Source organism: Lissotriton helveticus, chromosome 11 (assembly GCF_964261635.1).
Source record: "Lissotriton helveticus chromosome 11, aLisHel1.1, whole genome shotgun sequence".
Classification (NCBI taxonomy): domain Eukaryota; kingdom Metazoa; phylum Chordata; class Amphibia; order Caudata; family Salamandridae; genus Lissotriton; species Lissotriton helveticus.
This window is the reverse complement of record NC_136072.1, coordinates 1047216150-1047239468: the sequence shown is the minus strand read 5'-3', so window position 1 is coordinate 1047239468 and position 23319 is coordinate 1047216150. Positions and strand designations below refer to the sequence as shown.

At 44.8% G+C, this 23319-nt stretch overlaps 1 protein-coding gene across 8 annotated transcripts in view; it reads left to right on the top strand.

Annotated features, from left to right (window-relative positions):
- The window catches only part of KDM2B (lysine demethylase 2B), a 1129854-nt gene that overhangs the window by 902203 nt on the left and 204332 nt on the right, over positions 1-23319 (top strand). For 3 of the 8 annotated variants that reach the window (XM_078667522.1, XM_078667526.1, XM_078667525.1), the window contains 3 exons: positions 2496-2764; positions 8825-8875; positions 10812-10850. The exons of 1 other annotated variant lie outside the window; for it this stretch is intronic. In XM_078667522.1, the coding sequence (XP_078523648.1) occupies positions 2496-2764; positions 8825-8875; positions 10812-10850 (359 nt within the window). The remainder of the gene's footprint in view (positions 1-2495; positions 2765-8824; positions 8876-10811; positions 10851-23319) is intronic. 4 more of the 8 variants (XM_078667523.1, XM_078667527.1, XM_078667524.1 and 1 more) reach the window with 4 other exon arrangements.

The following is a 23319-nucleotide window of genomic DNA, read 5'->3' as shown; positions in this document are numbered from 1 at the left end:
CTCATAGCAGGGAGGATTCCTGGTGATCTTGGCAGGTTGTGGGTCTTTCACATTCTGCCTTGTTCTGATGGAACAGTCATGGTCTGAAAGAACCAATAAACGTTACAGATCTGCCTGGAAGTAATGGTGGGCATTAGTATTTGGAAGAGGGATATTGATCCTTTGGGGAAATGATTAATATCCTTAATTGTTTTTGTAACAATCCGCAGATAGCAAACTTTGTCAACCAGATGGTCTATTCTTTTAGATCAGCAATTTCTGTAAGTCATCCCACCTTCCTGCCGTCCCCGCAATAGCAGGAGTCCCAGGAGAGGAACATCCTTTGGTATGTAAATTGGTCAAAGATCAGGTTGCCCAGGACACCTTGTTACAACGTATTAATTATGGAATTTGAATAAAGATGTTTTACTTATTTTTATAGTGGGCTCTCAATGAGATCTTTGAAGAAATGAATTATTTGTGAAGTTATTCGTGATAATTTGCCTCATAGCTTTTAAAAGGGATGATCATGTCTTAGATCGAGAAGGAAGGTTGTTAACTGTGGATGGGGCAGCTTTTACTATTCCTAGGAGAACCTGGCCCTCACTTAAGTGGACCAGTGTTTGGTGTGATATTTTTTGCACTTAATGTAATCCGCCTCATGGAGGTTGAAATCTATCAGGTGCGTTACATGGCCCCTTTTACAAGTTTATCGATAGTAACATCAATTTTGTTGCTTACTTTATGAAAGTCTACATGCTGTGGTAATTACCGAGCCTTTTTTACTCCAGTAAATTTTAGCAGGTTTGATCAGCTGAAATATATCTGGTGAAAATTGTGGGTCTGTCTTGTTTACCATCACATTATAATTCCGGTATTTGCTCGATAGGCTGTTAACGCACATACTGGAATTTAAAGGGACACTTGTAATAAGTGCAACATTTGAACAGTTCCTATCCAACATTTCCTTAAATAACGAAGCGTAGTGTAGGATTACGTAGTATAAAACAGCAAAACAAATTCAAGCAGCAGTTTGCTCCTATTTCTTATGCACAGATGCATAAGGCAGATTAGGCAGGAAGTGGAGATAGTTGCATCCAAATGTTGGGCCCACACTGTTTGGAGGTGTTTGGCTTCCAGGTTTTTAGGTGAAAATCATATTAATAGAAATTATCAGATCTGCTGATGGGTCTTTAGTTTCTACCTTTGAGAAGTATTTTAATCCAGTAGCGGATAAAAATAAGCTTGGGAAACTTTGAAAGCATGATCCTTGCCTTCTGTCCCGCCATTAGATTAAAAAAACGTTTGAGTCTATTAAGGATATGGAGGGTAAGGTTATCCCACCCTTTTAAGTTATTATTGCAGTCCTGAAAATGTTAATGGTAAATGTTCAACTGTGGTGACCGTGGTAGTTCTGTTGTGTTGGGTGGCTTTAATGATCATGTCTTTTCAATGTGGACTTGTTTTAAATTTCAGAAACATTGATATGGTTTTATACTTATTGCAGGACTGGAACCGAAACAGCAGTTACATATTCAAGGATTATATATAGTTCTGGGAACTTTCAGAGAGGAAAGATAGGGGACAAAATGCAGTATGGCACAGCTTACTGTTGGATTGTCATTGGTTGCTGACATTACATGTTGTTTTGTTGTTCCATTTCCAACATTCTTAAAAAATGTATGCATGGTATTCTTACAGCGCATACCTAGTCGAAAGGCAGCAGAGCTTTGTAATGTATGTGATGTATTCTGCTTTGTAAGGCTGTCCTTGCCAGGAACGAAAGTGTAAGGCATAATTTGTGCCATCCGATCCTTAATAAAATCGAACATTTCCTTCAAGGAGGCTAGAAAATGTTTTGTTTTACGAACATGAATCCCCAGCATTCTAATGCCCAATGGGACCCAATCGAAGATATTTCTCCTTTGGAGCACTTTCCAAATAAATATTTCTTGCAGATAAATATACACCCAAAAATGTTAATTTTTATTTCATAGTTTTCATTACTTCCTTAGGTTTTAGTTTGTTTTTACTTACTTTGCCCAAAGCCATGCTTTTTCACTGATATTAAGTTAAGGGTGTTATGGATGTCGTCATACTCTCCATATCATCAGTATAAAATGGAAGAAGAATGTCTTCAATTTTCATTACACCGGCAGATCAGCTGACATGTCCCCGGTAGCAGTTTAGCTCTCCAGAGCTGGGTTCCCTGGGCACAAGCTGAAGGGTTAGAAAAGCTGAACAGAAATTGGCTTCGGTTAAAATATTATCTACTGTGGGTTTAGAATTGTGGAGTTCAGATTATGTCAGATATAGTGTATTAAAAAAATTACAATAAATGTAATTTTGAAAGTCATTGAAAACGGTACCTTGGTTTACCTCGTAAATATTTCATAAAATTCCATAGAGCTCTTAAAATAGTGACTTTTGTGCATTAATTAGCAGGACTGGTAATGAACACAACTTTAATCTTTGGATACAAGATATAAAGTTTGTTTGTCTTTATGTCTTTTTGGCGCACAAGCAAAAAAGGGGGCCGGGATTTAAATATGCTTCCAACCTACCGGGATCACTTCTAAAGGAACAGAAGCCAAATCGTGAAAATACAGAAGTCCCAGAAGCTACACAAAGAAAAATAGAGCTGGAGGAGACTCCCATAACGGAACCTGAAGATCTTCCTCAAAATCAACCTATAGATTCTATTCTAAGGAGAAAATCAGATGAAGTGCACTTGAAACGAAAACGAAAAATCGAGAAACCTCAAGAGCCTGGTGTTAGAAAACGGGTACGAGAATTTTATGTTGCAATGATTCAATGTGTTGCATCTCCAAGAGGCCGTGCTTCCTTCTTGTGAATCTTGCATTATAGGTGTAAAAATGTTACATTTGTACACATAGATATGGTAGATTGTGAAAAACTGAATAACAATTGGCATCAGGTATTACCCTCTAGAATTTGAATTTTAAATGTCTATTTAATAAAGGGCTCCTATAGAAGTAGCAGGCGACCAGATTATTTTTGTAGATGGATGTTATGTACAGTTTCGCTTCAAGCCATGTAGTACTTGATCCACTTCATCCAGACCTGCATTATCCCTGTTGTAAAGTTGATTGTGTTTTGTTTTTTGTGTCCTGGCACAAACTGTTAAACCTTGCCTTAGTAGCCCTTAATAATTGATGTTTTAATCACAAAGGCATAATACAGATGGACTGAGTTCCTTGAAGTGCAGTCCTCATCATTTTCCACAAATAAACTGGTGTCTGCCCTCCCCACCCCCCAGTACGTCCAACAAGGTAATATTCAGAATTAATATAGAACAAACTGCAAATTATTTTGATCTTGGTGCTACTAAGACATTGACTGTTATCTAACTTGGTGGTTCCAGTTTTATTAGATTTTGAAGGATGAAATCTGCTGTTATGGCCATGCAATATTTTATCCTGTTATCTGCAGGAAAAATATTGGTGCTTGCAAGAAATGGGTTAACCCGTAGAACATTCCTTCCTGATTTAAGTTTAAATTCGTTGATCTGACCTGAAGTAGTTTTTGGTTGCTCCATAGCATTTGCATTATAAGGGACTTTAGCCTTGTGATTCATCTTTGCAAAACTGAAAAGAAACCAATGGTCAATCCTGGACCTCATCTGTCTAGCATTCCCTTGTGTTGGAAAAATGCAAAGTTTATCTGTTCAAGAGGGTAATTAATTCTGTTGGAAGCACAGGACGCTTACCACCACTCTTTTATTTTTGTTACATGTGTGAGTGCCAAAAAGAAAGTGTGGGCTTGTTATTAGAAGCTTATATTATTAACAGCCCCTCTCTTTGGTCACAATGCTATGCTGGCAGAATACAATTTTCAAATTGGAGTACCTTGGCTGTTGCTCACATCAAACATCTTAGTGAATATCAAAGCCTACCATTAAAATTTCTTGAGAGGTACAACACCTCTGCCTAATCTTCCTATCTTGATTGTGAACCTCTCCACCTAATATGAGTTAGTCCTGAAATCTTATAAGCCTCACTTCATCAGAACAACCCAAGACACCATTATGGCATGTACTTTACTCCTGCTGAAAGCGATACTGCCATCAATGAGATGTTCCTAGTCTATTTCAGTTTTCAAGCCTGTCGGACATAATCTGGTTTATTGTTCAATAGATCACTTAACGCTTGGAACTATGTCATTGCAATGTTGTATATGCCAGAGGCCTAATGTAAGAGATGTAGAAAATAGCATAGCCTGAGGAAAAAGTGTAATGTCTGCCTAACCTATTGCCTCTGCTTATTATTTGGGGTTTGAACACCTTCCCATTATAAGGTGTTTTCCATTTTAAGCTTGCAACCCTGACAGAGTATTCACAGAATCTTCAAAGTAAGCATATAGATATCTGGTTCTCTAAATGTGATCTCCTTCTTGCAAGGTTTTACATAATAACCTCTTAAGGATGAAGGCAAGCTTTTTCCCATGAAATATTTTCTTGGGATTCTGCGGGGGAAGAGTGATTCTGATGTGTATGGACCACATCTATATGCTACTGCTGCAATGATAGTCACAGACTCTGGTTTTCTCTGTTATTGCATTAAAATGTTATCCTAAACACGCTTGCCTTTGATCCCAGGGCTTCCTGTGATTCGAAAATGTCTTGCAAAATGTTTACTTTCTTTTACACCTGTGAGAAGGTATTAGTCTGTACCTGCCCTGACCCTCGCAGTTTTTCATGGAAGCAAGGTGATCCTCTTTATCCATCTTTCTATTGTCAAATGAATTGTTAAATCTCTTTATGGACGACATCGCTCCACTAGTGTCTTTCCTTCACTCATTCCAGCCAGGTTAAATTTCATAATTTGGATATCAAAGAAGCTGTGTTTATTTCTCCCTGGTTTTCTCATCTTTAGGGGAAATGCTAGTTGCAAATATGCTTCGTGTTTCAGTATTCTACTGGATTTACCTTTAGCTTCTTTTAATGACCTATCAAGGGTTTCATGTATGGACTTCCATAGACGTGTCTTTCAAGATTAACCATGAGGTAGCTCTTAGGGCGATTCCCTTGTGTATTCTGTGTTTATTCTGTATCTAAGTTGTAAAATGGAAAGTTAGTTGGACCAAGCTGAATATTTCAGCCTGTTAGCTTGAAGCTATGCATTCACCTTGACTTTAGTTACCTCCCATCCTTCATGTGGCCTGTAAGTAGAGTTTGCTAGTAAGAAATGTGAAGGAGTCCTAAAAAAGACTATGCAACTGTTGTTAATCTCTGTAACTCCAGTTTTCAAATTCTTAGAAACTTTCTTTGTATTGCCAATTTCTAGCCTGCACTCCCACCTTGTTGAATTAAAATAGCAGTTTCAATATCACTAGCTTACATGTGGGATGTTTTGAGGCACATTTTGTGGCACTTGGATTACAGTCAAGTAGCCCACTGTTGATAGATTCGTCTCACCCAACTTGAGGATTCACACGTGATGGCTAAAGTACTGCATTTATGTATTTGGTAATCTGTCCTAGTCAGAGAGATTTAAACTTGTACAGTCAGAAGTGATTTTTATTTTGGGCAGGTAAAAAAAGCTCTTGCCTTAGCCTATTATCACTACTTTTACTTATTTGTGAGACTATAGCCATCTCCTTAGTATGATGAATCATTTCAGGGTAATCAGCAGATCTAAAAAGTCTTCTAAAAGAAAAAGTTGTATGATCAAGTAAGATTATATTGTGTGACTGGTCGCTTGTGTTCAGGATTTTTTTTAAATGGGCCTTGTTCTATTACACGTGGCCAAAGTGTTTGCTTCCTAAAGACAAATGCAAATGACCAATATTATGCTGGTTTGATACAGTTAATCATGGTACACCAGGAATTCCACCTGTATAGAAAAGAGCAACATTGGAGCAGACTGGCAAACGTTATTTTTTGTAATCCAAAGTGTGTTTTTGTGCTTCGAGATACTAGGAGTACATTTTGAAGAGGACAAGGAAAACAAGATCCATAGAGTGCTGTCAAACTATTAAAATAATTATAAAGTATTCCTGTTCATTAGTTTAGATTTGATGTAATCAAATGTACAGTATCATAAGACCAAATAATTTTGTTGCGCACCAATCATAATACCCAAAGCTCTAGGGTGGTTGGAGAACAAAATATAGCCCGTTTGTTGTGTTTGCTCAGAAGTTCTGAAAAGGTTCTGATACTTTTTTATGAACCCATATTACAAAGAAATGGTTATAATCACACAGACCTTTTCAGGAATAAACGGTTACACGTGTGCATTGTTTTTAACCATATCTCAAGGAAGGCTAAGGGGTGCTAGTCGAAGTGAGCTCAATTGAGGGGTTGTGACGTATCCTGACTGAATGAATTAAAGTGAGCTTTAGGGTACTTTCCTACCCCAAGTAATCTTCTGGTGCTATGATAAGAAAAAGGAGGCCGAATCTACTTGCCAGTGAAAAGCCAGGTTTTTAGTTTTGTCTGTTGTGTAGTAGATAAGTTTCCCTAGTATGTTACAGAAGGGGCTGGGAGGCGAACTCCAAAGCTAAGCCGGAGAAGAAAGTGCAATAGAACTATTAGCACTTCCCAGTGAGAGTCCATCTAGGAATAAAGGGAGCAACCTTGTATTAGATTTTTTTCAAAAGGGTCCTGTTTTATAGAATGTTTGAAAACTACAGAGGGTTTTGTACAAGGAATAGTTGGCTACTGGAGCTAATTAAAGTCCAGTCAGATAAGAGTCTTGCAACCATCACACGAGGAGGTAGGCTCAAAATGAGCCAATCAGCTTGTAGCTTCCCTGCCCTTTTTAAAGGGTCAGTCCTTCCATGCACTATTTTAGCAGTGCTTCAACAGAATTCTCACTTTACAAACAAGGAGGAATTTTTCAATAAAACCATTGTGATTTTTTCCAATAAAACTGTCTTTCTAAAGAAAGAGGAGTATGGTGTTTAAATTGCACTGTGCCATTTATCAGATGTTGTGGCCACAATTCGTGATAGTTCATCCTGAAACTTTTATTTTTCACGTATTGCAATCTGTTGGAGAGGTCTAGTTATCCCTTTACTTTCTCGTCATTTATGGACAGTTATTTATTTGGGATTATAAGAGTCGGTTCTGTAGTGAGCAACTTAGAAACTATGGGTAACTATTAGAAGGGTATATTTGCCTATCTTTTTCCCTTTGTTTATAGTTAGTCCATGCAGCGTTTCAGTTTTTTTCCAATCTCTGGATTTATAAATTAGCAACCTGTCCCCGTCTCAACTACGGGTTCATGATGAGCAGACCTTTTCATAACTCTAGATGTGTGCCCGCCCACAACCCCCTGAATAGGGCTTATCTGATGACGATGCTGTAGGAGGGTAGCAGAGTTGGTAATAGTCCCAGTTCCCTTCCAAAACAGGGGGGGAATGCTATTTGGGATTGTTGAAATCCTTCTGGATTTAACTTTCTATTCAATCATTTTAGGCAAATCAGGTTGGATTGGCTGGATCATGGCTTCCAATTCTGGGGCCTTTTGTTTGTTGGATTTGCACATGCTGCTTACCACTACACCAGAAAATGCAGAGGTCATTCAACAGTTTTTTTTTTTTTTTTTTTAATTGGTAGGAATATGTGATGTTTTCAGAGGTCGTCCTCATTCTCTTGTTCTGCATTTGGAGAAATTGAGGTATTGCAACTTGAGTTTAATAATTAATTCAGCTCCACAGAGCAAGGAAATACCTTTACAGTCGCTTATTTTCCATTGTAAGCTGAGTGATGAACTAACTCAAAGTATAAAATTATAGGAAATTAATAGAAGAGAATGGAAGGCATTAAAGTATTCACTTGTGCAGAGTAAAATCTCCCTGCACATGCCTTTTTATTGCATAGTACATACTTACTCTAAGCATGGTGTAGGATTTAGATTTCTCATCAGTTTATTAATCGTTTACCCAAGTACATGTATTTCCCAGTCTCCTGCAGATTTACAACATGCTTTCCGTGTTACTAGTTTAATCAACTGATTCAAATTCTCTGCCATACACATCCCTTTACCTGCTGTTTTAAACAGCTGCCCAGATCCATATCTATCGGGGATAAAATGCAGTGTTCTGGTGAAGGTTGTTAAACAAATTTCTGCTTGCATACAAGGTATCTACATGGCTTGTTGGGATGTGCATAACCTTACATTTCAGCCTCGCCCACTAAACCTTTTAGTGTTTTTAGGAGAACTTTGGACACTGTGCCACAGCCAGAATGTTGATCTACTCATGACAAACACTCACAGAAAGTGATGTAACTGCTAAACCAAGGAGTCCACTCTATAGTAAAGTCTTTGCTTTTGTCATAGAGGAAGAAATGTTGATCCAGATTTGCCACAAATAGTATATATTTTGTACTAAAATCTTTTGCATTATTGTCTCTTCTTAAACTTGTTGCATATATGTTTGATGCCAATAGCATGCTGTAGGCAATAAGAAGACTGAGATTGACTGTGTACAGTACTTGCACCTTTGGTATTGAATGGTCTGGAAATTGTTTTAGGTAGTATTGCACGCAGATTATATATTTTTTAATTGGCTTCCCCTTCTCGTTAAGACTTAGACTTGCCTCATTTGTTAAGTGAAAAAATACAATGCAGTATATGCATACAGTGAATCACAGTCTTTTTTTCCCGTTGGCAGCATAGTGTGCAGAACTGACAGTAGTTTTAGATAACCAGTTGTGACATTAAGTATATATTGAACTAGTCAATGGGTGTGCATTGTGTGCAATCTAGTGCTCTCTCATTCGTCATTTACAATGTTATTGCCTTTCAATGATATTGTGTTGTGGTGTTAATGTTATGTTAATGGCCTTCGTTCATTTGGTTATTTTTATTGTTCTTAGGCCGTTATCCTCCCCTTGCGTGTTCTCTGCAGGCAACACTTCCTAAAAAGGGTAAGCCTGCCAACAGGCCTGATTTGATTTATGGTTTATTGTTTTAATCATGCCATAAAAATCAGAATAGTTTGGTTTGTTTTGCCTTTCATCATTAGAACATAACACTAACAGATTGCACTAGATTACCTCTATATTAATATGTAAATTATAGCGATAACTCAAACATAATGTAATTGACACAGAAACTTTGTGTTCATTATGGTGAAGTAATCGATCTAGCCCCAGACAATTTCATTTACTTAACATTTGGAGACTTTTTGTACTTTGCTCAACATACAGATAGATTTCGGTTGAAGAAAAGCAAATGTGAATAAAGTGTCTTAAAATTCAATAAAGTATCTTAAGCGAATAGCTCCATTACGATTTCTGTTCAATTACACACACACGTGCTAGACTTATTGAAATTTGAACTTACATTTTTACAAACTTATATTTCATATGTGCCATTATCCGCCATTTGCTTTGCACTGTCCATATACAGAGAAAATAATTGCATGGACTAGGAGGACAATCCAGGCCTGTTCTTATATGTAGTGCAAATATATGAAAAACTAGAAAAGCCCAAAAACATGACGCAAGTATACACAACTTGGAAATCAAAGAAGAAATAATGTCTAGATGAACTGTTCAGATAAATTAGAAAATTATTAATTTGATCAAAGCAAATGCATTCATTTCTCCAATTTACTAAGCACTGGAATGAGCCAGTTCTGATTAAGGGCTGTATTTTAGCACTCCAGTTGTGATACGTGTACCCTTAGCACCGCAGATTTTAATCCTTGTCAAACAGAATTCCGAAGTTCAACGAGGCCAATGGAATAGTTGTGCATTTCTTAATGAAAAGTTCTTTTTATACCATTCTAGATTTAAAAACCGTGTATGTTCAATATTTAATGTCAGTTTTTTATTAGAAAACTCATTTAGCAACTGAAGTTTATTGACATCAAAAAAGGTGGTTAATTCTCAATGGCGTTTCAAACAGAATCCTGTAACCACACCTTTGTTAAAAATATAGAACAAGTTTGTTGGGCATGCCTGATAAATACCTACATTTCAAAGCTTATATACAACAAGCTAAATGCATAGTATTGGTAAAGCTTGAGTTATCAGAAGTACTTTACACACTGAAGATCAGAAAGTCACTCATAATTGATAATAAATTGGTAGTTTTGTAAGCAATACAGACCACACTCATTTACAATTCCATCCAACCAGACTCAAAGTAAGCTAAGCATTTTCAGTGACTGTATTTTGTTCTAAATTTACAGTCCATTATTTAATTCATGGTTTCTAAATTCTGCTTTCTTGTGAGATATTTAGTATTGAGGATAAAAGAAATAGACTTGGACCTAATATCTAGCGGTCTTGATTTTGTTCTTTACGCTTTCGCTACCAGCGAGATAGAATGTTGTGTTAAGTGGCTAGGTTAATTTTAGCGCCTGCATTTCTAAATGTATTATTATAGGCTTGGTATTCCTAGCTTAAGTTTCCAACTGTATTTTGGAGGCTTGATGTTTCTTACCCATGTCTCTAACTGTATTGCCATAGGCTTGCTTCTTTTTTGCTTAAACCGCTACGTTTACCTTGTGGGCTGGCTGTTTCTTGCTTTCTAGCTCTGCTCTTGTAGGGTTGCTGTTTCTTGCTCTTATTCACATTATTGTAGGCTTGCTTTGCTTGCTTTAATGTAGACTTGCTGTCATGGAGTACCATTCTGTTTTTTAAATAAGCTAGTACAGAAGTAATCCAACCGTACCGAATTGCAGAGCTATGCTGTCCTTTAATATCCGTGATACTGCCAGCTAGTAAGCAGTCTACATTCACCATTCCTCAAACACAGCATAGCTTTGCAGTAGGATGTAGTTGGCTAGGATTGAGTGTTCCTTACTATGCTGACGGTGAATAAGCTCTTGTTTTATTTTCTTTCATTTAACAGCTAAAACTTGTTAAAGAAGAAAAGCTCTTCAGGAAGAAGGTACACTTATCAAAATCTGTGTGCCCTGCGCTTTTACTTTTTTCTACAGCTGATTTTTTAACAACTTAGAAAGTAGGCTTTCAGGATAGTTTTTTAAATTGTTAAACATGTAATTGAAAACCAGTAGTAACTTTCCAAAACAATTTTGAAAACCACATTCGATGTAGATGTATGGAGAAATTGGCCTTTAAAACCTTGCTTCTCTACTTAGTGGGGAAAGTTGATTGTATGTGCAACTATAGTATTTCTATCCAGAGGAAGTCACTGGGCTGGTTACCAATTTGAGTGGGTTCGGCACATAAGCCTCTATCAGGTTATTTTATGAATCTTTTAATTGTGGTTTAAAAAAATTTATCTGATGGAGACTTCTATCTGCAGATTCCTTACCTTAAAATTGTCTCCAGGCGTGAGCCTGGATCCAGAAATTTTGTGAGCAGAACTCCTGCACGCATATAGGTGGTGACGTTGGCTCCGCATGACGTTGCCAGTATCCTCCTCATTGGAAGTGACATGCGCGATGCTTATATAGGTGCCACCCCAGCGCTCTGACTTCCTTTCTTTCCTCTCTGTGCCTGTCAGCGCAGATCTGGAGAGAGCTATTCCCAGTCACTCTTAGACAGAACCTTTTTTGACCCTTTGTTGAAGTTTTTTTAGACTTTCTCCTGGTATAGCAGGTATGTCCCCTAGAAAAGCTTGCTTCAAGCCCTGCAGTGCCTGTCACCGACAGATGTCGGTGACGGACATGTGTCTTGTTTGCATCGTGGCCACGCTTGAGGCACCAAACGCAAAGACCTGCATTGACTGCCACGCCCTGCATTACCAAGGCCTTGAGGGAGTGATCCCTCAAGCACCTGGTCGCTCACCGCCGCCACGGTGTCGATCCCTGAATCGGTTGCAGAGCCATTGATCTTTGTCTGAATCGCCTGGGCAAGTCCCACAGAAATAAAAAAAGAGCAAGAAGTCGAAGAAGTCTTCGACTTCACCCTGTCCATTGAACTAATCTGAGGAGACGAGGGAGCGTAGTCATTTAGGGCCTAGCTCCACGGTTCATTCAGCCTGGGCTGGGTCTTCGCCTCCCGAGTTTCCGGGAGCCGGAGTGACCCCTATCCAACTCCACAAGTTTTGAGGCCATGTACCTCATGGGCAGACCATCCCTGTGGCGTGCATTTGGGGTTGGGAGGGGCCGCTACTGCTCCCTCGGGCGGGGCTGCGTCCGTCAAGCCCCTTGGATGCGCGAATGGATCCAGACTGGTGCCAGTCGTACCATCTTGGCCTTCCTGACGTCTATACTCTCTGTCCCAGCGGCACCGTCCCCTTTCTCATTCCTTACTCCGACACTGAGCCAGAGTGGCGGCGTCCGATGCAGACTCCAGTGCAGTCCAGAGCCTGAGCCTCATTTCTATGGGCTAGGACTTGGGTAATATTGGGAGGGGGCACTGGAACCTTATGAATTCCAGCACTTAGACCTCAACATGAACTGATATGCTGAATTGGCAGACACCAGTTGACTGGACACTTCTCTAGATACTTCCATGGTCTCTCCTCCTACTGTGGGTACGGTTAGAAGAAGCATCTTATGCTATGGTAGGGAGAAGGACGGCTAAGGGTCTGGACCATAGCCTACCCTCAGTGGCAATCAAGACTAACGTCTTGGAAGAGGTTTATGCAAGGTTCAGGCCCAAACCACCTAACCTAGTATGCCTAGGTACTTTTCAGTTTGTCACTATGTTGTGTTGTTTTTTGGGTGGAAAGCTCTTTGACACTTCTTAGGAGTTGGGTCAACTCCACCTCATGGGTATGAATAATTGTAGCGTTGTCGATTTTCCTGTAATTGTTTCTGATTTGTTTTTCCAAATTCATTGTTGTATAACGCTCATTCCTGTCCAATTCCTCAATGCAATCACTTTCTACGCATTTTTGGGCTTTTGAAACTTTTTCACATTCCTCATATTTTCAAAGCTTCCTTTCCATGGTATGTTTATAAAATATTTCCACTTTGCAGCCAACACGTCTTTAACCCTTCATACAGCCTGTTAGGCATGTGTTTTTTCAAAGCTGTAAGTCAACATATTCATTATTGAGTTATTCACATTCTTCGCAACGTGTTTCACACCTCATGTGAATCTTGATATTCTTTAAAGTGAGTGCTCATGGACCTCAGAATTCCCTATTTGGAGAGAAATATGCCCTTTTAACCCTCTAATGAAAATGTTTTTAACGTTTTTTAAATTGTATTCAATTTTGTTATGCTAAGCTAATAAACTACCATGCTTTAAACTAAACTGGATTAAATAAAATAAAGGCCACTAGTATTCTAAAATATCTTGTTACCTTTCAGAACAAATATTCTAATGTTGTGGTCCTGGATACATCCTTGTTTAAATTTTAACAAATGGTAATAGTGTTTCCTTATACGTAGTCTTATGCCCACTCTTATGTTCGAGGCATATTTGGCAGTAGATACACATGCTTTGCATACTCCTGCCATCTAGTGTCCAGATGTGTGCAATTTGTTTTTCTTCAAAGAAGTCTTTCGAGTTACAAGGTTAAGTGACTCCTCCTCTTGACGATAATGTGCATGGGGATCTACTCCATTGTTAGATTGTTTTATTCCTGCTGTTGGGTTCAGATGTGTATTGCTGCACACTGGTTCGAAACGGTTTCGGACTCCTCTTGGTTCATAATTCACCTATACCCTCGCCAGTATTGTTGTTGAACACATTCCCATCTTTGTGTTTCCAAATCTGAAAACTATTGCCTGCAGGATCGATGCCCTCGACCAGCGACCCTTTTGGGACGATCTTTCTATCCCTTTGTCTTTGCCGTAGAATGCCCTGCTGATGGAACGGACACCGTTCCGGCCCAAGGTGCCACCCTAAAAGTATCCACGGGCTGACCTTCACCAAGTCTGCAACCTGTGCATGTTTCCCAACCACAGGGAAGAGTTCTACGAGGCCTGTCTATCTTTTCGGTTGAAGATGCAGCGGAGAGATGCCGACGATATTCCTGGCATCTTCGGGCACCAGGATGTTGAGGAGGAGGAACAGCATGAGGCCTCCGCAGCCAAGAAAGAGGCTTTTTCCAGTCCAAGACTTCGACTCCGATTTGGAAATTGACCTCCAGATGCAGGACCTAGCACTTGGTCAGTGTACTTTAAGTACTGACATCCCGTCCTGCCACTGAAAAACATTTGGTTCTGGCCAACAAGCCATGGTAGTCACCGACAATCCAAGTCTGATGCCCCACCCTCAGGCTCAGTTCCTAAATTCCATCTGAAGCCGACTACTCCGGTTCCGAGCCGACCGGCATCATTGTCGGCCCCGACCACTTCAGCAGACCGGCGCCGATATCAGACTCTGGTAATTCAGTGAAACCAATTCTCCACAAGATGCAGGAGAGACTCGTTGTCCTCCAGAGGCAAGTCCAAATACAGCCTCCCACTGGGCGTATTCAGGCCAAGAGTGTGGTTCCTGCACTACCTCCATCCAAGCGCCATCTCTCCTTTGGAGAGGCCATTGATCTGCCAGTGCAACCTAAAAAGAAGACTAACAAGGCCACCAGTCTCTTGCACCCTCCTACACTAACTCTCCGAAACTCCACCACCACCAGTCTTTATTACCCCACCTCCACCACATTCACCCTCTCCCCCTCATTCTATGGGTGATCCATTAAATATCACTTCTCAGGGGTCCCCTTGATCATTTCCAGGTAGGCATGGGACAGGGGATGAAACTTTGAATGCACCACTGATCCTTGGTCCGCCTACAATATGGACCATAGAGGGGATACTGATTCTGACCTGTACCCTGCTATGCCATCTCCTCCTGATGACACAACCTCTTATCAGGAGCTTATTGACAGGGCTGCAACTTACCGTCCGGTACCACTCCTATAGAAGAGGATTTTCTTTTTCGAAACCCTGTGCCCACACATAGGGCAACAAGGGTTTACTGAGACATACAGATATTTTTAAAGATCCTGCAAGAGCCCATATCACTCGCAGGGTCGATGAACAAAAAACAAAAGCCTCACCCTTTTTAGGTCAGAGGGCAAATTCCACCTGACTCGGTCTACAACACCCATAAAAACACTAATACCCAGCCTGCCAGTGGCGCTCCATCTCCTGATACGGAGAGTAAGCTTATTGATGCCTCTGGCAAAAGTGTGTTACGCAAACAAATGATGGACGGAATGCTGAATAAATCAAACATTCACTCCAGTCAATAAATCTGGGTTAAATCCATTGTTCTTTTGCTCACCGGGGTGAATGTATGACATTGTTCTGCATTCTGTCCATCAATTGTTCTTTTTTTGCATTTGTCACCCTGAATGGGACGGGTATGCCCAGACTTGGGTCCCGTGCTCTCCATGCCACTGGAGTCAAGCTATCATGGCTGATTAGGGCTGAAAGCCTGAAACCGGTCCTAGGATGCTTGTTTCCAGTCAAGGTAGGACCTGACCTGGCAGTTCAGGATGGACTGTTCCCAATGGGCGCAGGGTCAAGACTGATTTGCATATGGCTGGGTCCAAACTCGAATGGCATGGTGAGCAAAAAACTATGGATTTAGGCCCATATCTCTGTACTGGGGTGAATGTATGACATTGTTCTGCATTCTGTCAATCAAGGTTTCTTTTTGCATCTGGCAAGAGTAGCAGCACCATCCGCCAATCACTGGCATATTGCTAACACCATGGGGTTATTGGTCAGATACGACCCTGCCCACTGGTAAGCAATGGAGGCGCTGCTCCAGCTCCTATCAGAGGAGCATAAAAAGAGGACAAGAGCTTGTAGCTGAGGGCAAGCTTATTTCTAATACCTCCATTAGGTGCACCCTTGACTCTCCAGACATTGCTGCCAGGGGCATTAACACTAACATTTTGTTGCATCGCCATGCCTGGCTGCGCACATCTAGCTTTAAGCCAGAGGTCAAACAAAGCCTGTTAAATGTCCCCTTTGATAAGGAACACCTTTTTGGCATGCAGGTTAACTAGGCCCTTAAAAAGATGAAAAAGGACACTGAGGTTGCAAAGTCTATTACAAACACCAGCTCTCTGTGGCTTGCTTTGTCACTCCTCCTATATGGTGGTCTCCAAAACGACACCTTTAGATGCCTTTACCTCATACCACTGAGGACAGAGTCTACACTCGTCTCTCAGAGGCTGTTACAGGCACACATAAAGGGGTAACAACTCAAAGGATAGAGCCAGAGGTGTTTCTCCATGTAGTACTGCACCCACCACAAAACAGTGACTCTCTTGTCCTTACCCCGATCATTCCACACCTGTCGGGGATATTGCAACAGTTTCCCCCCACTGGGTGATCCATAACATCGGATTAGTGAGTGTTGGACATTATCCAACAAGGTTAGATTATCTGGAGCTCATTACAACACCTACAAACATTCCACATCTGAAAGAGACACGTTAGTGATAGATTCCTTACCTTAGAATATCCCCAGGCGTCAGACTGGATCCGGAATTTTTTTGCGTAGCAATACCCATGCGTGCCGGCAGGCGTCGTCCGCGGCCCGCGTCCGTCGTCCGCGTCGTTAGTGCCGGAATGACGTCGTCGGAGCACTTAGACGCCGCCCATGCGCGCTGACGTCAGTTCTTCTTTTTTCCGCGCCAGCTAGCGCAGATCCGGAAAAGCTCTACCCCTTAGTCATTTTTTGACTAAACTTTTTTGATCATTTCTCTACTCGAGTCTTCGACTCCGACGGTGCCAGTAGGGATGCCCGGGTTTAAACCCTGCTCCAAGTGCGACCGTCTGATGTCGGTTACCGACCCCCATCGCCGGTGCCTCAAGTGTTTCGGCCTCGACCACGACGACCACACCTGCTCCGACTGCCAGGCACTGACGTCTAAAGCTAGGCGGGAGCGGTCCCGCAAGCGACTCGAGCTCCGGCAGTCAGCCCCGCGCCGCTCCAGGTCCCGGTCCCACAGGCGGTCGAGGGACCGGTCGCGGGGTCGGAGTCCTCGCAGCTCCGGGAGTGGACATCGGTCGTCAGGATCCAAGTCCTCAGGTAAGAGGCATGAGAGGTCTGAGAGACGTCATCGTTCCTCCGACCCACCCCGACGCTCGCACGATGCGGCCGGGGGTTCGGGTGACACCACCCACGCGGCTCCGACGGAGTCGCAGGCGTCGCTGCCTGCCCCACACCTTCGGGTCCCTGGGCATGATGCGACGCCAGAGGAGGTCGAGCGGTACCTCATGGCCATGAGGTCCCTCCCTTCTCAGTCGGGTCCCGTGGCGCCTCCGGGCCCAACGGCCCCGGCTGGAGGGCCTAGCGGGTCGGGTGCTTCAGCTCAGACGCCGTCGGGTGCTTCGGCCCCGGCGCCGCCGGCGACTTCGGTCCCGGTGCCGCAGGCCCTCACTGGATCCGGATCCGGGTCGTCGCCGGTCAACCTCACCGGCGCCGGCCCTGCGGGTGTCGCCCCCGGCGCCCACTATGGACGCCGTCCCCAATCCTCCCTTCGGTCCGGATCTGGCGCCGCTCCCGACGGCCTTTGGAGATCTCTATTTCCACGGACCGGTCCCATCTGTTGAACCTGCTGTGCAGGATATGGGTGACGAGGGTGATTGGGAGGGGGTCTGTGGACCCTCTGGCACAATGGTGCCAGTCTCAACAGGACTGGACATATGAGCTTGGGGAGGCCAGTGGAATTGACACTACTCCAGACACTGGATTTGTCTCCCCTCCCACCGTGGCTACGGAGGAGGGGGCTACTTACAGTGTAGTGTTGATGAGGGCGGCCAAGGCCTTACACCTTGAGCTCCCCGTCGCGGCCGTGAGGACTAACCTCCTCACTGAGGTCCTTAAACAGCAGGCAAGCTCCACTGAGCCTCTGCTGCCGTTTAATGTGGCCTTGTGGGCACTTGGTCCAAGCCTGCCACAGGCCTGCCTGTAAATAGGAACGTGGCCAGGCGCTACCGCCCGGCCCCGGGCGACCCTTGCTTTTTGTCCACCCATCCCACCCCCGAGAGCCTGGTCATCCAGGCCTCCACTTCCCAGACCGCATTCCCGACGGCTCGGCCCGATCGGGAATCCAAGAGGTATGAACAATTCGGGAAGAAAGTATTCTCGTCCCTGAGTTTGGGACTGCGGTCTGTCAATACCGCATGCCTCTTGAGCCGCTACACCCACATCCTCTGGGACACAGTCGCGGACGTGCTGCCACAATGTCCGGAGGAGGTCCGGGCTAAACTCTCCCAAGCCCTTGTGGAGAGCCGAGATGCAGCGCGATATTCCATCCGGTGTGGGCTGGATACCACGGAGTCACTGGGCAGGGCTATGGCAATGATGGTGGCGGTTCGACGCCACGCCTGGTTGAGGTCCGCCAACTTTTCGGCCGATGTCCAGGCCACTCTTCTGTACATGCTGTTCGATGGCCGTCGCCTCTTTGGCGACAAGGCAGACCATGCGCTTGAGCGTTTTAAGGATTCCAGGGCTACAGCCAAGTCCTTGGGCCTCTCGGCCACACGCCAGCAATCGGGTGCCTTTTGCTCCTTTCGTGGCCACGGAAGGGGCGCCCCCACACGAGCTGCCAGCCACGCACCGCAGGGTGTTCAACAGCGCGGTGGCGGCCGTGGAAACCGCCGTGGCGGCGGTCGGGGACAACGGCGAGGCCAGTCCACTCATCCCCCCCGCAGCACTTGCCTCAAAACCTTCCTAGTCCGTGTTTTCAGGCCCATGTGACGCCAGTGGGAGGCAGGGTTTGCCATCACCTCTTCCACTGGCGCACTGTCACGTCGGACAGGTGGGTGCTGCAAATCGTCCGAAGGGGCTACTCCCTCCCCTTCGAGGCGACCCTTCCAGCCATGCCACCGCAATTCCACCGAGTGTCGGGGGATCACTTGCAACTTCTGCAAGAGGAAGTCATGGCCCTCTTGGACTTGGACTTGCAGGACGCTTATTTTCACATCCCCGTCCTGCCGGCGCTACCTGCGGTTCACGGTAGGCCACAAGCACTTTCTTTCAGTTTACCGTGCTCCCCTTCGGCCTTACCAGTGCCCCACGGGTGTTCACGAAAGTGATGGCGGTGGTCGCAGCTCATCTGTGCAGGTTAGGGGTGTCAATCTTCCCCTACCTCGACGACTGGTTGTTGTAGGCGGGCTCGCCCCAGACAGTCGTCAGCCACCTCCAGACTGCGGCAGACCTCCTGCACTTGCTTGGGTTCTCCATCAACCTGCCGAAGTCGCACCAGTGTCCCTCTCGGAAGCTCCTCTTCATCGGAGCGGTTCTAGACTCTGCGCAGTTTGGGGTTTATCCTCCCGAACAGCGGGTTCGGGATATTCAAGTTCTGATTCCGATCTTTCAGCCTTTATCCCGTGTCTCGGTCAGGATGACGCTGCGGTTTCTGGGGCTGATGGCCTCCTGCATCCTTCTGGTGCATCACGCCCGGTGGCGGATGCGGGCTCTGCAGTGGGACCTGAAGCTTCAGTGGGCCCAGCATAAGGGCAACTTGTCTGATCATGTCTTGATCTCGGAGGGCACTGCAAGACAGTTGCAGTGGTGGCTCACGGACTGTGATTGGGTCAGTGGCAGATCCCTCTCCCTACCCCACCCGGAGCATGTGGTTGTGACGGACGCGTCCCTCCAGGGCTGGGGAGATCAGAGGCCTCTGGTCTCCGGCGGAGTCCCGGCTCCTTATCAACCTTTTGGAGCTGCGGGCGATCTGACTAGCACTGAAGGCATTCCTCCCCTCTGTCCGGGGGAGTGTAGTGCAGGTGTTCACGGACAACACCACCGCCATGTGGTACTGCAACAAACAGTGCGGGGTGGGGTTGTGGACCCTATGCCAGGAGGCTCTGCGCCTCTGGCAGTGGCTGGAACATCATGGCGTGACCCTGGTGGTTCAACACCTGGCAGGTTCTCTGAATGCCAGGGCGGACGAACTCAGCCGTCGGTGCATAATGGATCACGAATGGCGTCTGAACTTGGACGTGGCGCAAGGCCTCTTTCAGCAGTGGGGAGAGCCTTGGTTAGATCTATTCGCCACAGAAGAGAACGCGCAATGTCTTCAGTCCTGCCTGTTGGAATTTCCAAGGCGGCACTCGCTCGGAGACGCTTTTCGTCGCGTGTGGAGTTGCGGTCTATTGTACGCCTTTCCGCCTATACCACTTCTGCTCAGAGTGCTGAAGATCAATCGCGACCGGGCCCAGGTTATCCTTGTGGCTCCGGACTGGGCACGAACATACTGGTATCCCGAGCTACTCAGCATGTCAGTCTATCCCCCGATTCGTCTACCCATTCGGGAAGACCTTCTGTCGCAGCAGCAGGGGACGGTCCTCCACCCGAACCTGTCCAGTCTCCACCTCCATGCTTGGAGATTGAGCGGCGACAGTTGAGGCCATTTGACTTGCCTCCTGAAGTCTGTAATGTCATTCTGGCAGCCAGGCGTCCCTCCACAAAGTCGGTATACGCCTGCAGGTGGAACAGATTTGTGGCATGGTGCACAGCAAAGGCTGTGGATCCACTCTCTGCACCCCTTTCTGAGGTTCTCTTTTCCTTCTTTCTCTTGCCCAGCAGGGCTCTGCTCTGGCCACTATCAAGGGGTACCTTTCTGCCCTTTCCGCCTTCTTAAGGCTACCTGATCAGCCTTCATTGTTCAAGTCCCCAATTGTAAATAGGTTTTTGAAGGGCATCACACACATGTTCCCTCCTGTTCCTTTCCTTTCGTGATGCCCCAGTGGGACTTGAACCTTATTCTTACTTACCTAATGTCTGCTCCCTTTGAGCCGCTCCATAACTGTCCTCTCCGTCTTCTTACTCTGAAGACTGCTTTCCTGGTTTCCATCACCTCTGCCAGGGGAGTGAGTGAGCTCCAGGCTCTTTCTTCCACACCTCCTTTCCTCTCTGTCCATCTGGACAAGGTTGTGTTGCGGACAAGACCCTCTTTCCTGCCCAAGGTTGTCACGGCCTTCCACATCGGGCAGTCCATTACCTTGCCCACCTTCTTTCGCCTCCGCATCCCTCGAAAGAGGAAGAGAGGCTCCACCGTCTGTACCCAAAACGTGCGCTCTCTTTCTATCTGGATCGCACAGGCCAGTTCCGGGTGGATGACCAACTCTTTGTTGGGTACGTGGGCACTAAAAAGGGACGGGCGGTGCACAAACGGACCATCTCTCGGTGGGTCGTGTTTTGCATTTAGACATGCTACTTTTTGGCTAAGAAGGAACCTCCTGTTGGGCTTAAGGCCCTTTCCACTCTGGCCATGGCAGCTACTACTGCCCTGGGCCGGAGAGTCCCCTTGCAGGCCATATGTCAGGCAGCTACATGGGCCTCACTGCACACGTTCGCAAGACACTACTGCCTGGACCGCCAAGTCCGGAGGGATGGCTTCTTTGGCCGTTCCGTCCTCCAGGACTTTCTGGTGTGATTATTGGTTCGCAGACCCACCACCGGGGTTGGTATTGCTGGGGTATCTATTCTAAGGTAAGGAATATATCACTAACGTGTCTCTTTCAGATGCACAAGTTACTACTTGTGTAACGATATATCTGTAAGAGACATTAGTTAGTGATAGATTCCTTACCAACCCACCCATCCTCCCCGTTCTGCGAACCAATATCTAGGGTTAAGGTCATCCCATTTTAGGGCCCTAGTTTCATGGCACCAGTGTTGGTTCTATCGTCAGCGCGCATGGGCGGCGTCTAAGTACTCCGACGTCATTCCGGCGCTAACGACGACGGACGCGGAGCCGCGGACGACGCCTTCCGGCGCGCAGGGGTATTGCTACGCAAAAAGTTTCCGGATCCAGTCTGACGCCTGGGGATATTCTAAGGTAAGGAATCTATCACTAACTAATGTGTCTTACAGATATATCGTTACACAAGTAGTAACTTGTGCCTCACACTCACAGGCTCTCTGGAACACCAAACATTACTAAAACAGGAGGTTCAAGCTCTTCTACTCAAAGGAGCCATAGATCTCGTCCCTCTTTAACATCGTTTCAGGAGACTGATCTTTGTGGCCAATCTTATATCTACGACCCTTTAAATCATTACTTCCTGTCAGACCATTTCCATATGGTCAGTCTCCAGGATGTGATCCCACTTCTATAGCAAGGCGACTTTCATTTAGCCCTAGACTAAAAAACTGCTACTTTGACATTCCAATACATCCGGCGCATTGCAAATACTTGCCAATTCAAAGTCCTCCCATTCAGAGTACCTACTGCCTTGCGCATTAACCAAATGCCTAGCAGTAGTAGCAGCACATTAATGCAGACAAAATATTAATGTCTTCCCATATCTCGACGACTTACTTATCAAAGCTAGCACTCTTCCTCTATGCCAACAGCACATTCAAAATACTATAACCCTGCTTAATCAGCTAGGTTCTACCATCCATTTACAAAACTCTCACCTTCAGCCCTTACAGATTCAAGCATATCTAGTTACTATTCTAAACACACAATTGGGATTAGCCTATCCTAATACAACATGAATCCAAAATTTCCAAATGCTAGTACCACAGTTCCAAGCCAATCAACAATTTACAGAAAGAACTGTCATGTGCCTAATAGGGAGATGGCATCATGCATTGCCCTAGTCCCCCCATGCTAGATTACACATGCATCCGTAGCAGGAATGTCTAGCACAACAATGGTCTCAGTCACAGGGTCAGTTAGCGGATCTAGTGTTGATAGACAGCCACACTCCTCGCTCTCTGCACTAGTGGAACACAAACTGTTATAAGGGTAGCCTTTTCTCAACCCTGTTCAGCACGTCATCGTGACAACAGATGTATCACTGACTAGCTGGGGTGCTCACTTACCAAATCTCACAATCCAGGGTTTCTGAGATACCAAACACCGGGGTCGTAACATCAACTGACTGTCTAGAGGTTCAAGTATCTAGTATTGAAAGCGTTTCTACCTCACTTGATAGGCAAGGTTGTCTTAGTACATTGTTGTCACACTGTCCATTTGGACTATGTAGAAAAGCCGGGGGGGGGGCACACACTCTACAGTTATCACACCTATCTCGAACCATTTGGCATTGGGCTCTACATCACAAAATTGATCTATTAGCAGAATACCTCCCAGGAACAAACGACTTTGCCGACCTCAGCAGGATGCTCAAGAAGTCCATGAGTGTTCTCACTCCCACTAACCAAAGGGCAATGCTCTATGGATAAATTGGTCAGGGATATTTGCCTATGCTTTTCTGCCTCTCCCTCTACTTCAGTTTCTGATTCGGAAGCTCAGGCACACATCACTCACCCTCCTACTAGTAGCTCCCACATTGGCCCAACAGCCTTTGCGCACTTAACTTCTCGAACTCTCAGTAATACACAGGATAAGCAGGACCTTATCACTCAGAACCATGGAGAAATCCGGCACCCAAATCCCAGGGGACTCAACCTAGCGATTTGGCTCCTGAGGTCATAAAATTTGTTTATCTCAATCTCCCACCTGAATGTTTTGACCATTCTCAAGAAGCTTGTAGGCCTAACACTAGAGC